The sequence below is a fragment of the Myodes glareolus genome, chromosome X (assembly GCF_982192425.1).
Source record: "Myodes glareolus chromosome X, mMyoGla1.1, whole genome shotgun sequence".
In the NCBI taxonomy this organism is placed as follows: domain Eukaryota; kingdom Metazoa; phylum Chordata; class Mammalia; order Rodentia; family Cricetidae; genus Myodes; species Myodes glareolus.
Genome location: NC_142053.1, coordinates 13,563,633 through 13,585,201, shown reverse-complemented (window position 1 = coordinate 13,585,201; position 21,569 = coordinate 13,563,633). Strand labels below are relative to the sequence as shown.

General features: G+C 39.1%; 1 protein-coding gene across 1 annotated transcript; it reads left to right on the top strand.

Moving 5' to 3' along the window:
- Nucleotides 1-11,743: 11,743 nt before the first annotated feature.
- On the top strand, nt 11,744-17,452 carry Magec1 (MAGE family member C1). Its single transcript, XM_048457681.2, has 4 exons — nt 11,744-11,898; nt 14,350-14,435; nt 15,561-15,632; nt 15,769-17,452. Exon 4 carries the CDS (start codon nt 15,780-15,782, stop codon nt 17,037-17,039), a length of 1,260 nt encoding a protein of 419 aa, XP_048313638.2. The 5' UTR covers nt 11,744-11,898; nt 14,350-14,435; nt 15,561-15,632; nt 15,769-15,779; the 3' UTR covers nt 17,040-17,452.
- The last annotated feature ends 4,117 nt before the right edge of the window (nt 17,453-21,569 follow it).

Below are 21,569 nucleotides of genomic sequence, written 5' to 3'. Positions count from 1 at the left end.
TTTATCTACTTCCTATGTAGATTAGATCCATGTATGTTGCTCTTAGGATCCCCTTTGTTGTATAGGTTCTCTGGGATTGTTGATTGTATTCTGGTTTTTCTTTGCTTTATGTCTAAAGTCACTTATGGAGTGGGTAATATGGTATTTGTCTTTCTGGGTCTGGGTTACTTCATTCAATGTGATGTTTTTTAGGTCTGTCCATATGCCTGCAAATTTCAAGATGTAGTTTTTTCTGCTGTGTAGTATTCCATTGTGTAAATGTACCATAATTTCTTTAACCATTCTTCAGTCGAAGGGCATTTAGGTTGTTTCCAGGTTTTGGCTATGACAAACAAGGCTGCTATGAACATAGCTGAGTACATGTTCTTGTAGTGTGACTGAGAATTCTTTGGATATATACCTAAAAGTGGTATTACTGTGTCTTGAGGGAGGTTGTTTCCTAATTTTCTGAGAAATCACCTTACTGATATCCACAGGGGCTGTACCAACTTGCACTCTCACCAACAATGAAGGAGTGTTCCCTTTACCCCACAACCTCTCCAGCATAAGTTGTCATCAGTGTTTTTTATCTTGGCCATTCTTACAGGTGTAAGATGAAATCTCAGAGTTGTTTGGTTTGGATTTCCCTCATGGCTAAGGATGTTGAACATTTCCTCAAGTGTTTTTCAGCCATTTAAACTCCTCTGTTGAGAGTTCTCCGAGTATTGGATTATTTATAGTTTTGGTGACCGATTTCTTGAGTTCTTTGCCTATTTTGGAGATAAGTCCTTGGTCTGATATGGTGTTAGAGAAGATCTTTTCCCATTCTGTAGGTTGCCGCTTTTGTCTTCTCAACCCTGTCCTTTGTTTTACAGAAGCTTTTCAGTTTCAGAAGTTCCCGTTTATTAATTGTTTTTCTCAGTGTCTGTGCTACTGGCATATTATTTAGGAAGTGGGATACTGTGCCAATACATTCAGGTGTAATTATCACTTTCTTTTCTATGAGATTCAGTGAGGTTGGCTTTGTGTTGAGGTCTTTAATCCATTTGAACTTGAGTTTTGGTCATGGTGATAGATGTGGATCAATTTTCATTCTTCTACATTTTGATATCCAGCTATGCCAGCACCAGTTGTTGAACATGCTTTTCTCCATTTTATATTTTTTGCTTCTTTGTCAAAAATCAGGTGGTCATAGGTGTGTGGATTAATATCTGGATCTTTAATTCAGTTCCATTGGTAATTCTGTCTGGCTTTATGCCAATACAAAGGTGTTTTCAATACTATAGATCTGTAGAAGAATTTGAAGTCAGGAATTGTGATGTATCCAGAGTTTCCTTTGTTGTACATGAGTGCTTTGGCTTTCCTGGATTTTTTACTTTTCCATATGAAGTTTGCTACTGTTCTTTAGAGGCCTGTGAAGAATTTTGCTGGGCATTGCATTGAATCTGTAGATTCCTCTTGGTAAGACTGCCATTATTACTATGTTAAATCTACCAACCCAAGAGCATGGGCGATCTTTCCATTTTCTAGTGTCTTCTTCAATTTCTTTCTTCAAAGATATAAAGTTTTTGTCATACAGGTCTTTGACTTGTTTCATTAGAGTTATTCCAAGATATTTTATGCTGATTTCTTTCTCAGCCTATTTACCACCTGTGTAAAGGAGGGCTACTGATTTTTTGAATTAATCTTGCATCCTGCTACGTTACTGAAAGTTTATGAGTTGTCGAAGATCCTTGGTAGAATTTGGGGGGTTGCTTAAGTAAACTATCATATCATCTGCAAGTAGTGAGAGCTTGACTTCTTCTTTTCCAATTTGTATTTCCTTGATCTCCATTTGTTGACTTATTGCTCTAGCTAGAACCTCAAAAACTATATGGAATAGATATGGAGAGAGTGGACAACCTTGTCTTGTTTCTGATTTCAGTGGGATTGCTGTGAGTTCCCCCAAGACCTTTATCATGAAGGGATGGAGTATTTTGTCGAAGGCTTTTTCAACATCTAGTGAGATAATCATGTGTTTTTTCTTCAGTTTTTTTTATGTGATGGATTACATTGACAGATTTTCATATGTTGAACCATCCCTGCATCTCTGAGATGAAGCCGACTTGATCATGGTGGATGACTTTTCTGATGTGTTCTTGGATTCAACTTACTAGTATTTTATTGAGTACTTCTGCATCATGTTCATGAGTTCTCTTTCTTTGTCTTATTGGTTCTTTGTATTATTTTCTTTGTTTCTATTCTGTTGATTTGAACTCTAAATTTGATTGTTTCCTGACATCTAGTTTTGCTGGGTGAGTTTGCTTCTTTTTGTTATATAGTTTTCAAATGTTCTGTTAATTCACTAGTGTGGAATTTTTCCAGCTTCTTTATGTTGGCATTTAGAGCTAAGAACTTTCCTCTTAACACTGCTTTCATTGTGTCCCATAAATTTGAATATGTTTTGTGGTTATTTTCATTGAATTTTAGGAAGTTTTTAATTTTTTCCTTTATTTCTTTCTTGACCCATTGATGCTTCAGGTGAGCATTGTTTAATTTTTGTGTGTTTGTGGGCTTTCTGGAATTAGTGTTGCTGTTGAATTCTAATTTTAATCCATGGTGTTCCAATAAGACACATGAAATTATACCATTTTTTGTATCTGTTGAAGTTTGTTCTGTTCTCTCGTATGTGGTCAGTTTTTGAGAAGGTTCCAAGAGGAGCTGAGAATAAAGTACACTCTTTTGTGTTAGGATAGAATGTTCTACATATGTCTGCTAAATTCATTTGAATCATAACATCTATTGTTTACCTTATTTCTCTGTCAAATTTCTATCTGACCTGTCCATTGGTGAGAGTATGGTGTTCAAGTCTCCCACTATTAGTGTGAGGGGTTTAATGTGTGATTTAAACTTTATAAGTGTTCCTTCTACATATGAGGGTGCCATTGTATTCAGGGCATAGATGTTCAGTATTGAGATTTTCTCTTGTTGTGTTTTTCCTATGACTAATATGAGATGTCCTTCTTTTTCTCTTTTGATTGATTTTAGTTTGAAGCCTATTTTGTTAGATATTAGGATAACTGTACCAGCTTTTTCTTAGGTTCATTTCATTAAAATTTTTTTTTCCCAACACCTTACTCTGAGGCGATGTCTGTCTCTGAGGTTGAGGTGTGTTTCTTATATGCTACAAAAAGATGGATTCTATTTTCATATCCAATCTGTTAGTCTACGTCTTTTCATAGGTGAGTTGAGTCTATTTATATTAAGGGATATTAGTGACCAGTGATTGCTATCTCCTGTTATTTTAGTTTTTGTTTGTGATTTTATTTTGTGTGTTTTCCCCTTCTTTAGGATTTGCTTTTGTGAGATCAATTGTTGTCTGTGTTTTTGTTGATGTAGCCAAATTCCTTGGGTTGGAGTTTGCCTTCTAGTAGTGCTGGGTTTGTGGATAGATATTGCTTAAACCTGATATTGTGATGGAATATTTTGTTTTGTTTTCTATGGTGATTGAAAATTTTTCTAAGTAAGGAAGTCTGGGCAGGCATCCATGGTCTCTTAATGTCTGCATAACGCTTGACCAGGGCCTTCTGGCTTTCATTGTTTCCATTGAGAAGTCCAGTATAATTCTGATAGGTCTGCCTTTATAACTTGGCCTTTTTCCTTTGCAGCTCTTAATAGTCTTTCTTTATTCTGTATGTTTAGTGTTTTGATTACTATGTGGCAAAGGTACTCTTTTTTTGATCCATTCTATTTGGTATTCTGTAAACTTCTTGTATATTCAAAAGCATATCTTTCTTTATTTTGGAAAAGTTTTCTTCTATGATTTTCATAAATATATTCTCTGTAATATTGAGTTGCACTTCTTCTCTTTCTTCTATCCCTATTATTCTTAGGTTTGGTCTTTTCATGGTGCCCCATATTTCTTGGATATTTTGTGTCAAGATTTTGTTAGATTTAATGTTTTCTTTGACTGATGTGTCTTTTTCCTCACTTGTATCTTTAGTGCTTGAGATTATCTTCCATCTCTTATACTCTACTGTTTATGCTTGAATTTGTGGTTTCTGATCATTTTCTCATAATTTCCATTTTTATAATTCCCTCATCTTGTGTTTTCTTTTTTGTCTCTATTTCAGTTTTCAAATCTTGAATAGTTTCTTTCATGTGTTTGATTTATTTTTCTTGGTTTTCTTTAAGGGATTTATTGATGTCTTGCAATTTTTGTCCATCTTCAGCTAGAGATAGTTTTTTATATCTACTTTAAGGGCCTCAAACATTCTCCTAAAGTTACTTTTTAGGTCATTTTATTTTGCTTCATCTATATTTGTGTGTTTAAGTTTTGCTGTTGTAGGGACACTAGTTTTTATTGGTGTCATGTTCTCTTGGTGTTGTTGAATGTGTTATTACCTTGTCTATCCATCTTTTCCTCTGGTTGGTATAGATGGAGATGTCTGTGTCTCTGGTGATCAGTCTTCCCATTGACAGTGGATCCAAGGCTCATATGTTTACTCTTCATGGTGTTGGCAGGGCCATGGTTCCAGTCACCCCATTGGTCACTCTGTGTTCCTGGTGGTAGCTCAGTGCTTCTGGGTGCCACTCTTCAACAAAATTTTATGGCAGAAAAAAGTTTTGTAATTTGATTCCTTGCTGACTCCATGAAGTGGAACCCATACCAAAGCCTGCTAAAGTGAAAAGAACCTGAGATTACTTAGAATCTAAAGTAAAACCAACTACTATCATTGTGCTAAAGGAACATAGCAATAAAATTACTCTGAATGACATAATGCTATTGAGACCCACAGATGAACAAGGTGAAGAGAGTTATAACTTTGGGGTACTCAGACCTAAATAAGACGTCTTTTTCAAATCCTTCTTATGAAGCCTCAAGGATCTATGTGGAAGAGGGGAGAGAAAGATTTTAAGAGCCACATGTGGTATTTGCCTTCAAGGAAACTGCATCTTCCAGACACAACAGGGTTTCTACAAATGTGAACTCAAAGATTTCATGCAGAAGACCTGTACAAGTTTAAACTAGACAACAGCTTTGTCTGAAGAGTGGTAAGCAGACAAAAGCACAACCTCATGGTGATACACAGATTGATGGAAATGGGTTAGATCAGGATGTGAGAGTTGGCCAAGAAGAGGCTAGATACAATGGGCCAGGCAGTAATTTAATTAATACATTTCTGTGTGGTTATTTTGGGGGCTAAGCCAGCCAGGTGGTGGGACACAGCCAGCCTGTTCCTCTTACTACAGGGACCTTTCTTGCAAAAGATATATGAGAGTATTACTCACTAACTTCCTTAACTGTTTCTTCCTAGAAGCAGGCTGTGACCCCTGAACAATTTCCTGAGTTCAGTCTGCTGACCTAAGGGAGATGAGATCTTTTCCTCTTGTTTGTTCCCTCTCTCTCTTTCTTGCTCTCTCTCTCTCTCTCTCTCTCTCTCTCTCTCTCTCTCTCTCTCTCTCTTTCTCTCTCTCCTCTCTTTCGCTCTCTCTTTCCTTCCTTTCTTTAGCTTTCTCTTTGTGTTCTCTCTCTCCTTTGTTCTTTCTTTCTTTCTTTCTTTCTTTCTTTCTTTCTTTCTTTCTTTCCTTGATTCTTTGTGAGGGGAAGAGACTCAAATCATTAGGGTTAAAGTCCTACACCTAAGGCAGAGGTCACTGTGGGAGGAATGGAGCAGTCTTATTCTACACAGGAATGCTTACAGGAGGGGTGAGTCTAACTTGTCCAGAAAGTCGCCTACACAGGTCCAAATTGAAATATTTGTTTCTATGAGTGCCATATCCAGAGTTCAGGGAAGCAAGCTGTTTCAGAATATGACTTAGACTTCAGGTAGTTCTGGAGAATGTCTAACCGTGGTAAATACTAAGTGGGGGAGGTCTTGAGGGACTCCAGTGAGGTTAATGAGGATGGTTTGGGAGGCTTTACCTTCCTTGCATTTAGAGATCTGTTTCTACCTTTCCCAGCTCTCCTACTTGGAATATTTCAGGCAGGCTGATTGATGTGTGGCTGCATCATGGGAGGTATAAGGAACTGGTGTTAAGTAAGCACAGGAGTCTGAACTTACCACTAGGCAAACTCTGAGGGATAGAGTTATTCTTTCCCTAATATTGTTATTTACAGACAGGGTTGGACATTAGTTACAGACTATATCCCCTATAGACTCTGAACAGGGTGAGTGATATGTAGGTTCCAGATCGGGCTCAGCTCTCATCATTTGGAGGAGGAATGCCATCCTTGAGTGAGAATTATGTCAACACAGGAGAGTATGCTTTTCCCCACCTGAGAAAAAAAATGGAGTTGTCTGCTCTGATTGTCCAGACAGTTGCTCCGGGAAGCTCCATGTTATGTTTCCATATGATACATGTTGGCAATATAAAAGAAGAGGTGAAGCTGGGAATGAGGAATGACCTAAAACCAGAGAGTATCATTGCCTGAGGGACAGAACAATCACAGGATAAAGAAAAATAAATAAAAAGAAAAATGGAGGCATTCTGAGTCTTATGAGGTTTATATATAACTCTCACCATCCTGCAGAGAATTGACTATATGCCTACAATCTCAGCCATACCTAATTGGAAGTACGAAGACCCTAAAAATAGAGGAATCAAAGTCCATTCTCTCACTCCTAATTTGCCCTTTTCAGGATGGGGAGGGTTTCCTGGATCCAAAGAACTCAGGACCAAAGAGCCCAGTCAGTGCCTCAAACAAGAAGAAAATTCTAAGCTAGGACCAAGTTTTTCCACTCCACACATCCTTAGCAATGCTCTTCCTCAGCAATCTTCTGGAAAGTGGAAGACAGGGTTCCCAGATTTGGCATATTCTGACTTCCATTATGGAAGTCCAAGGGAGAAAGATTTTCCTCTGAAAAGGTCAAACTTTGCTCAGCTGACAGTGAAGTCTTTGACTTGGTAAGCATCAAGTAAAAAACCAAAAGAAGAGAGGGATCTCTGTTCAGACAGGACATGATAGTCTCATTGGGCTTTGGTTGCCATCAAGAAGGCTCAAGGTGCCCATCTACACTGTTTTCTGAATTCCGTTTGGCAATTCTGAGGTTTATGTTTCACAGAAGGTGAAGGAGGTTATCTAAACCTGGCCAATCAGGAACAAAATGTTCCAAATTTGGACTAAAAGCCTCTCTCACCACTGCTGTAGAGAGTAAGGAGTTCCCTGGGTTACTGCAGTTTTTCCAGAAGCAAAACATGATAAGACTTGTAATCTTTCCTGACTTCAGTGTCTAGAGTCTGCGGGATGCAAGGCTTTGTGATAGTGCTGGACTCTGGTCTGCAGTAAAACAGTCCTAAATTTGTGAAATATTAAAGGAAGGATTTGGGGTGAGGACTGAGCAATCTCCCCTGTCCTGGAGAAACAGAACTCCTAATCCTCTCTTCTTAAGCATTAACCCCTTGAGCTTCAATTTCCTGTCACAGCTTCTATAAGTAATAGGAGTGCCATCAGGAAGTCTGGGGGAGGTGAAGCAGTCTTTGGAGGGGACTTGGCTGAAACTGTGACAGCAGAGAGATGAATCTTAGCCTTGGAAACATCAGGAAGAAGAGCCTATGAGACTGAGAGGACTCTGAAAGAAGATTAGGAGCTTTGGCTTTCTCCAAAGGTACAGAGGATTTCTATTTCTCTTCTGAAACAGATAACCCAGAAAATCTTCAGACAGAGCAAGTAAAGTAGTTTCTAGGGTTCCAGTTTGGGAGTTAAAGGGAAGTGAAGCGATCTTATTTGGAGATAGGCTCTAGTTAGCAGGGCTAGTTAGCAGGGCTGGGAAAGTCACTGAAAGAGCAGTGGGAGGCATGACATTTCCTCTCAGAAAAAGCTTGCTTCCAATACAATTTGCCTATATAGTGGCTTCACAAATCTCGACAAATTTTTGTTCTAAACTCAGCCACAGAGTTCTATGTTTGGAGTCTGAGGGAAACTGTATTTTTAAGATGGTGATTGAGCTAGATTGGGTCTAGTATAGGTTTAAGATGAAACCATTTCTTTATCTGATTTTGTGTGGGGACTTTGAAAGATGTTAGGCTACTTGAAAGTTGACTTGATGTGGGTCAGAGGTTACCCTGCCTAGAGAGCCATTGAGAGGAAGTCTTTAGAAAAGTGCTGGGAGGGACTAGAGAAATCCTTATAGGGGTAAACCAGTTTCACCTGCTCAGGCAGTTTCCTTGCTTTTACCATTGTTATTCTGTGTTCCGTGCTAGGACCCCAAGGTAAGGTTTTTCTGAAGGGTATATGAGAACGGGAAGGGAGGAGATAGAGCCTGTTCTCTCACTCATTGCACCCCAAGGTAAGACTATTTCTGAGGGGCCTATGAAGATGGGGAGGGAAGAGATAGAGCTTTTTCTCTCACTCATAGAAACAGGGTCTGAGAAAACCCACATGCCCAAGGAGACAGCCTGGGAGCCCTAGGTCAGGTACATTTAGGGAAACATATTAAATGATGTAGTTCCCTAAATGTTGTTAGAAGTAGTCTTAGGGTTGCAAATAAAAACATCTCTAACCTGAATAAAGTGTCTGGATATGACAACTTTACTTCTGATCAAAAGGGTGTTGAATTCTCATGGAAATGGTGCAGCAAACACATCCAGCAGATAAAGTCTCCAACTTTTATCCCTAACACCAGAGAGGCTCGGCTGTTCCTCCTTTGTTGAGATCTAACCTCATAGTCTATTACTGCTTGGGTAGCTTTGGAAAACAGCAGAAAAAGCAAAGAAGAGGAGGTGGGGAATGTTGCAGACTGGATAGGCATTTCTATCTTATTTTTTCTTATTTTATTTTTATGTGTATGGGTGTTTTCTTGCATGCATATATGAACTGTAGGTGTGCCTCATAATCATGGAGGTCAGAAGAGGAATTTGGATGCCCTGGGGCTGGAGTTACGGACACCTTTAAACTGCCATTAGGGTTCGGGGAATTCACTCTGGGACCTCTGAACGAGAAGTCTGTGCCCTTAATTGCTGTGCTGTCGCTCTAGTCCAGTACTCCTTTTTAACAAAAAAGGAAAGTTGGTTACACTGGCTGGTCAAATATTATTGGAGCACAAAGGACAATAGGAATAGAAAAAAATAAGATTAGACCTTTCACAGAAGGCATCTATCTGTGAAAGAAGAAAGCAAGTCTGAGAGCTTGTATGTTCAGTACTGAACAAAGAGGAGAGTTCAAGGTTTCTTATAAATTATTTGAAAGAGAAGATGGAAATGTGATGGTTTGTACAGTTATTTGTTGGAAGCTGGAGGGATGTAAGGCTTTTGGATTTTTGACTGGACTTGGGTTGGCAGGTAAGGAGTTCTAGCAATGAATGAGTAGGAGCCTTTCCATACAGAAAGATGAGCGTGTTGATCCCACATGCAAAGAAAATTGATGAAAGAATCTCCATTCCTGGCCATGACTCACATTAGTTTGTTTCCCAGATTTTCATGTCTTTAGATCATGGAAGCAAAACTTCTCTATAGAGGGTTCTGTACTCAGATCGCTAAGGGAGGATTTCCAGCCTGGGAAAAATATTGTGGGTTTTATAAAGGTCTCTTGATTCTTGTCTTCTTGGAGGAATGAATTCAGTTACTCAAGAAACTTAGACAGTTTAAATGGAAGTTTATTTAACAAAGGTAAACAAAGAAAATACCCCAAAGATAGAATGGACTGGGCTGCCCCAAAGAAAAGAGCAGTACTGGAGAGTCTATATGAGGATTTTAAAATAGGTTTATGAGTATTCATTCATCAGGTGTATGGCACATTCCTAGGATAAGGTGACCAACAATTTCCCCTTACAAATAATGGTGGATAAGGTCTCCCCTTTTACAAGTTTTTTTTATGCCAAATCTTCTAGAAAACCTGAGAAAGGGTGAAAACCATAACATAAGTGATATACTGAAGATAGAGCCTTTTAAGGCTATTACTTTCCATGTGTGCAAAAATGTTCTGGTATCTTAGTTTCTGATAAAACAGCAACAACCTAAGCCTCACTTCAGGAATGTTTAACCACAAAGGTGAATACCTTCAGAAGAGACAATTACCAGGTTCTGTTTGCAGCTTTGGGCAGTTAATTCCTATCCAAGTCTTTGCCTTCCCAGAATCATCATGAAGGCCTTACCTTATAGGAGGTCTGGGAAAATTTGCTGTGTTCTAGGCTCCCACAGATAGAATTATTCTGCCTGTGTCCTCCCAGGAAGCCAACCCTGCCTGGATAAAAAAAAAAGATGAAACAATGTATGCTTTCCTGAGTTCTGTCCTGATAGGTCATGGAAATTGAGAGTTTGGAGAGAGAGCTGGAGTTTGAGTCCTGAGGAGGTCAAACTTGAGTGAAGAATATAAATATTTTCCTCACCCAAAGCCATTACAGAATTCCAGCCCCACTCGCCAGAGTACTTCCTCCTGACAGTGGAGGCTACAGGCTATCACAGTTTTAAATATTTTCCCCATGTTCCATTTCTAGAATACAAGCGGGTTTGAAGCTTTTCTGTCAGTAGTTTCACTCCCTTCAGTGTAAACAATGGGTTTAAGAATATAATCTTCTTTTCCTTCACAGAAACAGTGAGAACATCATCTTTTGCACCTCAGGGTACTCTGCTTTAGGTCATGGCTCAAAATTCTTATTTTCAGTAGTGTCATGATCCGAGTCTACAAGAGGTGGGGATTTGGGGATGTGCTGAACTTAGGACTACTGGAAAGGATTCCAAGACAAGACAAACATTCAAGTGAGGGGGAACTATCAGGGTACCAGGGGGGATTAAGTGGCATCTCCCTTCCAAAAAAAATGGAATTGACATTGTCTACCCTGGCAATCATCTCTGGTGCACTATGGGCTGGAAAAGCAGTGTGCTGTTTGTTGGATTGCATATTGATAGGCTAGGGGGATGGAGGCTTTTGGATTGTATAGTTCTAACCTTGGTAAACGTTAAGGCAAAGACAATGGCAGTTGAGGATTGTCAGTTTTCCCTTTCCCCATAAATATTACGGCCTCCAATCATGTGTTTTTAAGTAGTTTCCCTAAAGCCTAGAGGTTGCATGTCAATTTTAGATGAAATAATTGTTTCCCTGAATTCCATGTGGGAAATACAAGGAAGATGAATATTTTAAGGAATGGGCTGGATCCAGGTCAGCAAAGGAAGTGGTCCCAGTATTAAGAAATGTTGAGGAGAGACCCTCTGAAGAATGTATGGAAGTTCCTCATGGGGCTTTGGGAATATCCTACTCCCTTACATGTACAGGGATTTGGGCCTCACCTTCCCCAGAATTCTTAGGAGGAAACATCCAGAAAGGATGAAGGATCAGCTATTTGTAGTTTGTATCTTGTTGGCTGGGGACAATGAATTATTTGGAGGAGGTAGGATTCTCCCACACTCATCTTGGGAGAGTGCTAGCTTTAAGGGTTATGGTCCTAATGGAAGAATGGGAGGAAGTCTTTCTGAGCACTATAGAAAGGGTTAAGTGACTATGCTCCCAGGCTGTGCCATGGGAATTACTAGGCAAGGTTGCAGCTTTAAACATTGTTTCCATAAATTCAATGTCAGAAGTCTGTGGGATCTGAGGCTTTCTGGACAGGCCAAGACTCAGAAGAAGTCCTAATCTGGAGGGGAGGGGCATGAAGACTGGATAGGAGCCTTCCCACCTCTACAGAAATAATAAGGCTTTAGTCCTCTTTGACACAATTGTGGTCCTAGGAATCTCTAAGCAAGGTTGTAAGTCTAAACATTGTTTCCACAAGCTCAGTATCAGGACTATGGGACTTGAGGTTTTTGAGATGGACATGAAACTGGTTTATCAGGAGCAGACTCAGCCTTGAGTGGGAGGAGCCTCAGAAAATACTGGAGGCTTTTTCTGTTCGGACAAAAAGAGGTGTGACCCATTCCAGTTGCTCAGACTGTTGCCCCAAAGGCATCCAGTCTCTTCAAGCTTGGTGTTTGCTACCGGAGCTTCCTGTCCGAAGTCTAAGGGAGGTAAGGCCTTTGGTGAGAGGGCTTAATGGAGCACAGGTTCCAACCTCAGGAAATGTTGAGAAGAGAGGTGTGAGAGTGAAATAAGAAGTTGAGGGATGATCAGACCCACATATATAGGGGTCTGTCCAGTATTCATCTCAGAAATGATCCAGAAAGGGCAAGTCGTGTGCTGTTCTCAACTTTCATCTAGGATACTGAAAGCAGTAAGACATTGAGAGTCGGCAGAACTGGGTCAGCAGGGTCTAAGTCCACGTCTGGAGAAATGTAAATAGAGGGCCTTGGAAGGACAGTGACGGAAGATTGGGAAACTTGTTCTGTAACACAGATAATATGGGTGTGTGAATCCTTCCGTGGTTGAGAGAGGTTTTTAGGTAAGGAGCTAAACTCAGCACATTGGAGGTACTTCAGCTTTGAGTGGAAAGGTGCTAAAAATAATAGGAGCCTTTTCTTTCCACAGAAAGAGGCATACATAATTCGTCTCACTTATTAATGTAGGACTTCCAGGGAGTCCAAAGGAGATGAGGTGTTTTTTGTTTTGTTTTGTTTTGTTTGTTTGTTTGTTTGGTCAGTTGTCTGGATTATGGAAGCAGGGGAACAGTCCTAACTTCAAGAAACATGAAGGAATTTGGGGCCTACCCCTTCTCCTAAGATAGAGAGAGGTTGTTGCACTTTCTCAAACAGCATTCATCTCAGGGAAGCTTCAGGCATTATGAGGAGTCTACTGTTTCTAGAGGTTTTTTTTATCCTAAGAAAATAATGAACATTGTAGTATATTTTCAACTCCATTTTCAGACCACATGAATAAATTAATTTTCAAACTGAATATATAAAACTGCAATTTGAATCTTGAAAAGCAAGAACTTGAGAGAGCAACCTTGTTGCCATCCCCTCCCCTGTAGAAACTGAGATGGAATGTCAGTGCTCCTTGCCCTGGAAATTTCTTATTTAGGCTCTAGGCCAGTGATTCTCAACCTTCCTAATGTTGCAAATCTTTAATATAGTTTCTCATGTTGTGGTGAGCCCCAGCCATAAAATTATTTTCATTACTTCTTCATAACTGTGATTTTGGTACTGTTATGAACTGTAATGTAAATGTCCGTGTGTGACTTGTGTGAATGGGTCATTTGATCCACAGGCTGAGAAACATTGCTCTAGGCCATGAAGTCTTTTGCTACGACCCTGAAATTTTCAGGGAATAAGAGAGGTAATAACTTGACTTCTGATACTGACTTGGATTTTTCACTTTAATTCTTGCATGGAGAAAAATCAGGAATAGATGTCTAAGGAGGACTGGTAAGACTCTGAGTAAAGATTAAGACTCTACCTGTCCTGCACAGAAATAGACCTCTGCCACAGTTTTCCTCAGTTCCTGTCTCTTTGTGACCCTAGGCCGACTAATCAATGGGACATTTCCCTTACTTTATGCTGAGTCTTTTCAACAGTCCTGTGCGACATGACTCTGGGTGAAGAGTCACAGCTTTTCCTTCTCCCACAGAAATAGTAGGGAAATAGTCCTGCTTGCTAAGGTATTTGCTTGCTAATCATTAAGGAAAAAAAATAACCTGAAGGAGGCTTATGAGAACTCTGAAAGAAGAGGAGGATCCTCTGGGAGGAGGAGTGATACTCTCCCTTTCCCTTCAGAAATCAGTAGTGTTAGTCTTGCTTCTTCAGGCAACCATATCAGGATGTTAAGATCAGGTATCAGCAAGAACACATTTTAGTCATAATTCTGTATTCATATCCCAAGGAAGATTTGTTCTCTCAGAAGGGGAATGTATTCCAAAAATCTGGGAAGGATTCTTTGCCTTGGAAACTATCCAAGAGATTGCTCCCGTGACGGAGCACTGGGGAGCGTCTGACAAGCTTCTCACACTGATATTTTACAAACTGCTGCCGCTGCTCACTGGCCATCCTCTTCACAAATTGAATTTACTGACACAATATATCTGGAGCCCCCCCAGACTATCAGACAAAAAGGAAAATGAGGTCCTTTACATCTGTGGGGGATGAGAATGATCCTAACCACTGCTCTCAGTCCTCTCTCAGGGTCCTTTTCTGCTCATTTCCTGAAGCTGGAATTCGTTACCTATAGAGTATAATCCAGCACTCTGTATAAGAACCTCAAATTCAGAGTCACAACATGGAACTCAAGAATATGTAACAGTTCTTTTTTTTTTTTTGAGACAAGGTTTCTTGGAACTAGCTCTTGTAAACAAGACTGGCCTCAACCTCACAAAGATCCACCTGCCTCTGTCTCACGACTGCTGGGATTAAAGGCATGTGCCACCACCACCTGGCAACTTTAACAGTTCTTAATTACCTGGAGCATTGCAAGACAACTACCTGGCCAGTTAGGCATGTCTTCAATTCTGTGGTAGTAGAGAAGATTTATTTTTCTTATGGCAAAGCTTCACAAGTATTTTACGTCCTCACTGTTGTCTGTATTCCCAGGAAGTAAACATCTTCATTAGAAAAGAAGGCCATCTGGAAAACAACAATAGCAGATCAGAAGAGAGAAAAATCTGTGTGGAGATCAGGTAATATTCCAGAATGAGGAGTAAGGACATAGTTATCGTCCTCTTTTGAAGGACAAGAGGAATACTAAGCTTGACTATGTCCTCTTGTCATCTCTTAGAGGATCTATGTAATATGGTCATATGTGGGTCATATCCTACCTCTATGATCAAGTAATTGAGTGCTTGTTCTGAGGTGGGCAGACCAAGGGCAACAGAGAAAGAATGCTGAAAGTTGTCATGATAAAGAATGGAAGATCTTATGCAACTTGGATATGCCATACTTTGTTGATATCCATGGGAGGCCTGTCTCTCTCTAAACATACAGAGGAGGAGTAGATTGGGAAGAGCAGAGGGGAGGCAACCAGAGGACAGGAGGGAAGGGAAAATGCAGTTGGGTTGTAAGATAGATAGATAGATAGATAGATAGATAGATAGATAGATAGATAGATAGATAGATAAGTGGATGCATAGATAAAAAGGGAAAAAGGGATGAAAGAACCTCTAACCTAGAAGAGTTATAATACCTGCAGTTTGGCTGGTACTTCGTTGTCATTCATGTTAGCCTGGTATGGTTCTGAATGGTGCTCCATCACTTTCGCTTCATAGTATTAGGAATGTTAAGTCTTGTCCTGTGAATTTGACCTTAGTCTACCAGAAGGGTATAATCCTTCTCTTCATGGGACAAAGGTAAGCACAAAAGGGGCCTTTCACTCCACAGCTGTTCAGAGTTTAGTCTGGACAGCACTGAGAGACCACTGCTCCTTATTTATTTAGTTAGATTTTTTTCAAGACAGAGTTTCTCAGCAAAAACATTTTCCTGTCCTGGAACTCATTCTGTAGACCAGGCTGTCTACTTTTATTTTTAACCTAGGATGATACCACCTAGTTTTCTATTACAGAGCTTCCAGGGACTATAGTGAGAACCTTGGGATTAATTTTTTGTTTTCAAAATCATAGAACAAAAGAGATACCGAAAGTGTCAAGAGTCCAAGTGGTGTACTCACCTCCATATGCACAAACATTGTACTGCAGAATACAGGGACTCCAACACAATTGGTCCCACATACTCTTATATGTGTACTCCCTGAAGTCAGACACTGCCTTCTGGCTGAACTCTATAAGAACCTTTATTATTTTCTTCTGTAGGTTCCTAAAGGACAAATCAAACAGAAAGTCTGCAGAACTCTGAGGCTATACCATATCACCTGAAGAAGATCGGTAAGTTGGCTTTTGTTAGAACCTTCACAAACAAATATCTCCCTTTGTGCCGGCTCGCCCTGTTTTTTTTTTTCTTGCTTCCCCCTGCAATCTCATCCCCCTTGATCCTGTTTACATTTTTGTCTTCTGTCTCCAGAAAGCAAAATAATGTCTCGCTATGGAAAGCACCCACGCCTCAGCCTGGAGGAAAGTGTAAGCTTCCAGATCCCAACTGAACCAGATGAGTTCCCACCGGTTCCCACAACTGAGAAAGAGGAGAGACAGGGAGAAGAGGAGGTAAAAGAAGAAGAGAAAGAAGATAACAATATGCAGAAAAATGAGGAAGATAACAATGAGAAGGAAGAAGAGGAAGTAAAAGGGAATGAAGATGAAAATGAAGAGTGTGGTGATGAAGTGGATGAGGAAGAAAATGAGAAGGGAGAGGAAGAATCAGACATAGCTTCCATGTTTTTCTCATCTTCTAATGTTTCTTTACCAAGTTTCACCCCTCCTTCTCCTTCTTCTTCTTCCTCCTCCTCCTCTTCTTCATTATTTTCTCTGTTTCAGAGCAACCTGGAGGGAAATGAGGGCTATGTTCCTGGGATGCTGAGCATTTTTCAGAATGCTCAAAGCTTCTTCCCCTCATCCATTTTAGGGGGGAATTTAGATGAAACAAGCAGCAATGACGAAGAGAGTTCAGATGCCAGTCAGTCTTCTGAAGATCCTGAAGCCCTGCTGGATATTGTGATACAAGAAAAGGCTACTGATCTGGTGTTTCTTTTCATTTACAAGTATAGAATGAGGGAACCCATCACATTATCTGAAATTCATGAGGTTGTCACCAAAGATTATGAGAACCATTTTCCTGTCATCTTCATGGAAGCTTCTAAATGCTTGGAGATGACCTTTGGCATAGATATAAAACAAAGTGATCTTCTAAGCAGTGCTTATGTCTTTGTCAACTCACTGAACCTCACCTATGAGGACACGCTGAGTGACAATGATAGATTGCCTAGAAATGCTTTCCTGATAGTTATTCTGGGTGTCATATTCATAGAAGGGAACTGTGCTTCTGAAGAAAGAATCTGGGAATTCTTGAAGCTGGTAGGAGTGCATGATGGCGAGGAGCATTTCATTTGTGGGGATCCCAGGGAGTTCCTCACTATAAATTTAGTGCAGCAAAATTACCTAGAGTATCGGCAGGTGCCTAATAGCCAGCCTGCATGCTTCGAGTTCCTGTGGGGTCCAAGAGCCCATGCTGAAACTACCAAGATGAAAGTTTTGGAGTTCTTGGCAAAGATAAATGGGTGTGACCCAACTGATTTTTCAGTCTGGTATGAAGAGGCTTTGAGAGATGAGGAAGAGAGGGCCTGGGCCACAAATGACTCCGAAGACGGAAGCCCAACCATGTGGCTTGCAGAGCGCTGATTGTTAGTTTCTCTTACCCAGTGCAAGGCATCTGTTTTTTGTATGGGCTCACTCTAATTTTTAAAAGAGCAGCCAAAAATTTAAGTAAGGGAAAATCAAGCCTAGGCTCAGTAGAAAAGGTTAAAAGAAATCACTAATTGGGGGTTTGCTTAGCTGTTTAATTTTGGATTAATTTTAAATGTTATTCCTTGTAAGTAGAATCTATGATTGAAACTGGTAACACACTTTTACTGTTTTATTTTCAAACAATGGAGTGGAAATTATGTAATGTAGCTTACTTTTGAATTGGTTTAACCTATTAGTTTATTCTGTAAAATTAAAATGCAGAGTATGTTTATTTACCAAGCTCATGTAAGAAAACAGGACATATTAATAAATCTTAATAAAGACTGCTCGCTGACTCATTCATCAAATATGAGTGAATCTTTTCTGTTGGGAAAATAATATGATATTGGGGTGAGGTACATGAAAAAATAATACACTTTCCTACAGAAGTAATAGCAGAGTCTGGAAACAGCTATCATATAAGGGACATGGTAAGATGTGTACCAAGTCATAAAGAACAAGTAGAAAGAAGGAACAAATGAGGAGGATGGGTTCCAGTTATCAGAAGTCAAGTGCAAACGTTCAGAGCCTGTGAAATGTGGTGATTTGGGAGATGAAATGCTTTGGGATATATTTTATATTAAGCCATGAAAGGTATCAGAGGCCACAAGCTTGGTAAATCAAAACTAAGTATTCTCTGCTCAAAGGTTCAGGGATTTCCTAGAGAAAAAAAAACAAAAGAACAAAAACAAAAACAAAACAAAACAGATGCATCCTTTGCGTCTGCCTACAAATTACCAGTGTATCATTATTTTCCCTTCCCTGTGAGTAAGAGCATTAAATACAATGCATCAAAGTAGGAGTTCTTGACTGCCATTTGTCCAAATTCAAACATCTTCAAGAAAATAATGGCAGTGAACTTACTACATACAGAGAATGAACAGTCAGGAGAGGAGAAGAGAAAAAGTTAGTTTTCAACTTAACTCTAGGTATTTCCAATTTTATTAGATAAGCATGCCAGACTTAGCCCCCAAATAATATATTGTCTATAAGGGAATATATGAGTTTTAGTTGTAAGGTTTTTTTTTCTTGATTTGGTATTCTTTCCCTCATTTAGTTGTATTTTTTAAAACATCCTGGTTAACGACATCAACAAAACCCAGGGGAGAAGATGGCAAAATTTATTCTCAAATTAATATTCAAACTAACTGGCATTCATTTAATCAATATATTTGAGCAGGTTGCCAGGTGTTCTATGGTCACTGCATTCTCACTCTGGTGCGACATTTCTCAAACCTGCTTCTGAGAGAGCAAATGAAGGCATCTGGTTCTTTATAATTATCCAAAAATGAAGTACCTGGTATATGCCAGGGTTGGACAAGAGTGTATCTATAGCTCACTTTGTTCCCTATCTCCAATCCTAAGGTATATATTTGGTTGGTTTCTTATTTCATTTCTTGCTGTTCCAAAGTGTTTCACTTGACCAAAACATGCTGTACAAATATTTGAAGCATAAATGGAGATAAAAAATTCTGATTTTTTTCACAATAGTGCTTGAGTTATCTTGACCTTATAACCAGAACATTTCTTAGCTGTGTCCTTGGAAGTAAATAGCATCTCCCATCAAATGTCAAATTTACTGGTCTTGAAATTCCAGCTTCCAGAAGCATTTTATCATTCAAACAATCAGAAAATTAGTCGTCACCCATAGATTGTTATATTTTTACAGTTGCATGAATATTATTAGATGTGATTTAAAAAAATTATGTATACCAATAGAAGCTTTTTGCCAAACTGAGCAACATGGATCATCTCAGAAAATTTATAGTCAGTGTGTAAACAAATGTAATCTGAGAGGCTACTAAAATATTCATAGGAGAAAAAGTCCTGAAGTGCTCAAGAAAAAAATGCAAAGCCAATCCGGAGCCCAATAATAGCTCTCACTCAGGTGTGACACTAGTGTTCAGTATAGCCTGAAGATGTGTCCAGAGGAGAGGGGGTGAGGAATCTTAGTAAGGACCGCTGTTGTGATACAAGATTCTTTGCCTGACTAGGCTTGGTGTATCCTTGAATTTTCAGTCCAACTTTAGGATTCAAAAGGATCTGAGTATGCAGGTACAAGGAGTGTCCCAGAGATGTTCTAGATATCATGTGTTGATGTATAATACCTTTGGGTATTGTCACAGAAAGCCAGTTGTGTCTTCTGGACAATTCTGAGTAAGTCATCTCCCTTGATCACTCTAATGAGTGTCTGTGGTCTACCAAGTGTACTTAATGCTCACTAGGTAGTATATATTTATCCTCCATGAAGGCCCAAGCTACAAAAGTGTTAATAGGGTAAGGGCTACATGGCCTGTAATTTAAAAAGGAGAGAAAAAAAATTCAAGATCAGTGAATAAAAGTGTTTAGCTTTGGGATGAATAATTCAAATGGAAATTCATAAGGATATTATGTTGAGGGAAATGCATATAGATGATGTTCCCTTCTTAGACTTATCCCCTTTAATTCCTATGTTTTGTCACCTTGTAGGTAATTATTTTAAGGTTGTCACTGTTCTTCTATGTTGCTACCAGACATTATATGAGATATTAGCACAAGGTATAGTCATCTTATTCAGCATAGATTGAAAACATATACAGACAGAATTGATCCTTTTTTCTAGCAACAAAAATATGTCGTTTGAAAGACAGGGAGCTCCAAGAATCACACTTTTGAAAGCATCTCCATATTGACAAAATGTTTAGCTGTGAGAAAGAAGCATACAAATGACACCATGCCCTTGCTCCCCATGAACAGATAATTTGTAACATTTTGATTTTTCACCAAGGAAATGAAAGACCCAGGTAAAGCTCAGGGTACACATTTTGAGTCCACACATAGAACATCTACAATTTTATGCATTCATTCACTCACACATTCTTTCTTTGATTAAATACTTACTGAGTAAATGTGACAAAAATAACAAGAGACAGCACAGCATTTTAACTAGGCATCTAACTGAAACAACACAGAGAAATGGGTAGTTCTAGAGAACTTGAGGAAATTCATAGCATTGAAGTGGTGGTAACTTGTACATACTACCAACTAATCTCTCCTAATTAAAAGGAAAAAGTCTTTTAAATTGTCTTTTTATTGATTCTTTGTGAATTTCACATCATACATCCTGATGTCATTCATCTTCCTGTCTCCCTTCTTTTGCCCTCTGCCCTTGGAACCTCCCCCACAATACAAAATTTAAAGGTAAAACCAACAAAACAAATCACAAACAAAAACAAAAATAAAAACATATGGATGTGCTTTCAAAAGTGTGATTTATGGAGCTCCCTGTCTTTCAACAAGAATAACAACAACAAAGCAAATAAGAAAATCTCATTGTGGAAGCCTAAGTGAGACGCAGTGAGTCACACAGTATGCAGTTTAGTCCAGACATCTTTACTTGTAAGTGTTCATTGCAATGAGTCATTGGTCTGGTTGAGACCACTAAAGAAACACTATCAAATTTAGCCATCAACATAAATAATGGATGATGCAGTATAAGGGAAATTTATTCTAGGAATTATTTATTTTAGCATAGTAAAATAATGTATGAGCACCATATAAAACAATGTATAATAGTTATAGAGTTGTTAATGATATATAACCCAGTAAAACAGAAGAGTCCGAATATCAAAAAAAAAAAGAGAAATATTTTAAAGAAAGAAAGTGAGGGAAAAAAACCTCAGAAATTCCCAAGTTGTTGACAAGTTACCTGAAAATTGTGTAACAAAACTGTGGTGACTCATGGAAAAAAAAAAAAAAAAAAAACAAGCAGAATGTGGCTCCAGACTCTTGACTCCCAGTAAAAGATTCCTCCAAAAGATAAGCCCTACAGGAATGAGGATAAGGATCTTGCACTCATTCCTGCCTGCAAGAGAAGTCCATAGTCTTTCAAGGTCCCAAAGCAGATGCAGGTTCTGGCGAGTGAGTAATCACGTACAGGTTGGTCAGCAGGGGAGAAAAATTTCATTGTCTCTCTCTGTAACTTGGAGAGAACAGACTGCAAGCTATCTTGAGAGATAACTTATCCTTGGAAACTGAGCTACACTGGAGCCTCAAGGGGGACCTGCTATAAGATTAGAAGTTGATATGTAAACAGCTCTAGCTGAGAGAATGCCCAGGGATGTGACTGTGGGAGCAAACACTGACAGATTTAAAATGTCACATAGACTGAGTGCAGAAACAATGAGCTTAAGGAAAAGAAATGTGTTCTTGGCTAGAAGCAGATCTCAACTGAAAGTAATACTGAAGTTTGATTTTATTAAGCCTGAGATCAGTCTAAGATTTATTCACTGCTACTGAGCCTGAAAACTCTGAGACTTTTGAATCATGCTCAGCACACACATCCACCTTCAGGAGATGAAGTAATTATAAGGACATACTTTCTTCCGATACAGATTTAATTGCTATGATTTATTTGAGTGTACCAACACTAACTTAGCAATATTT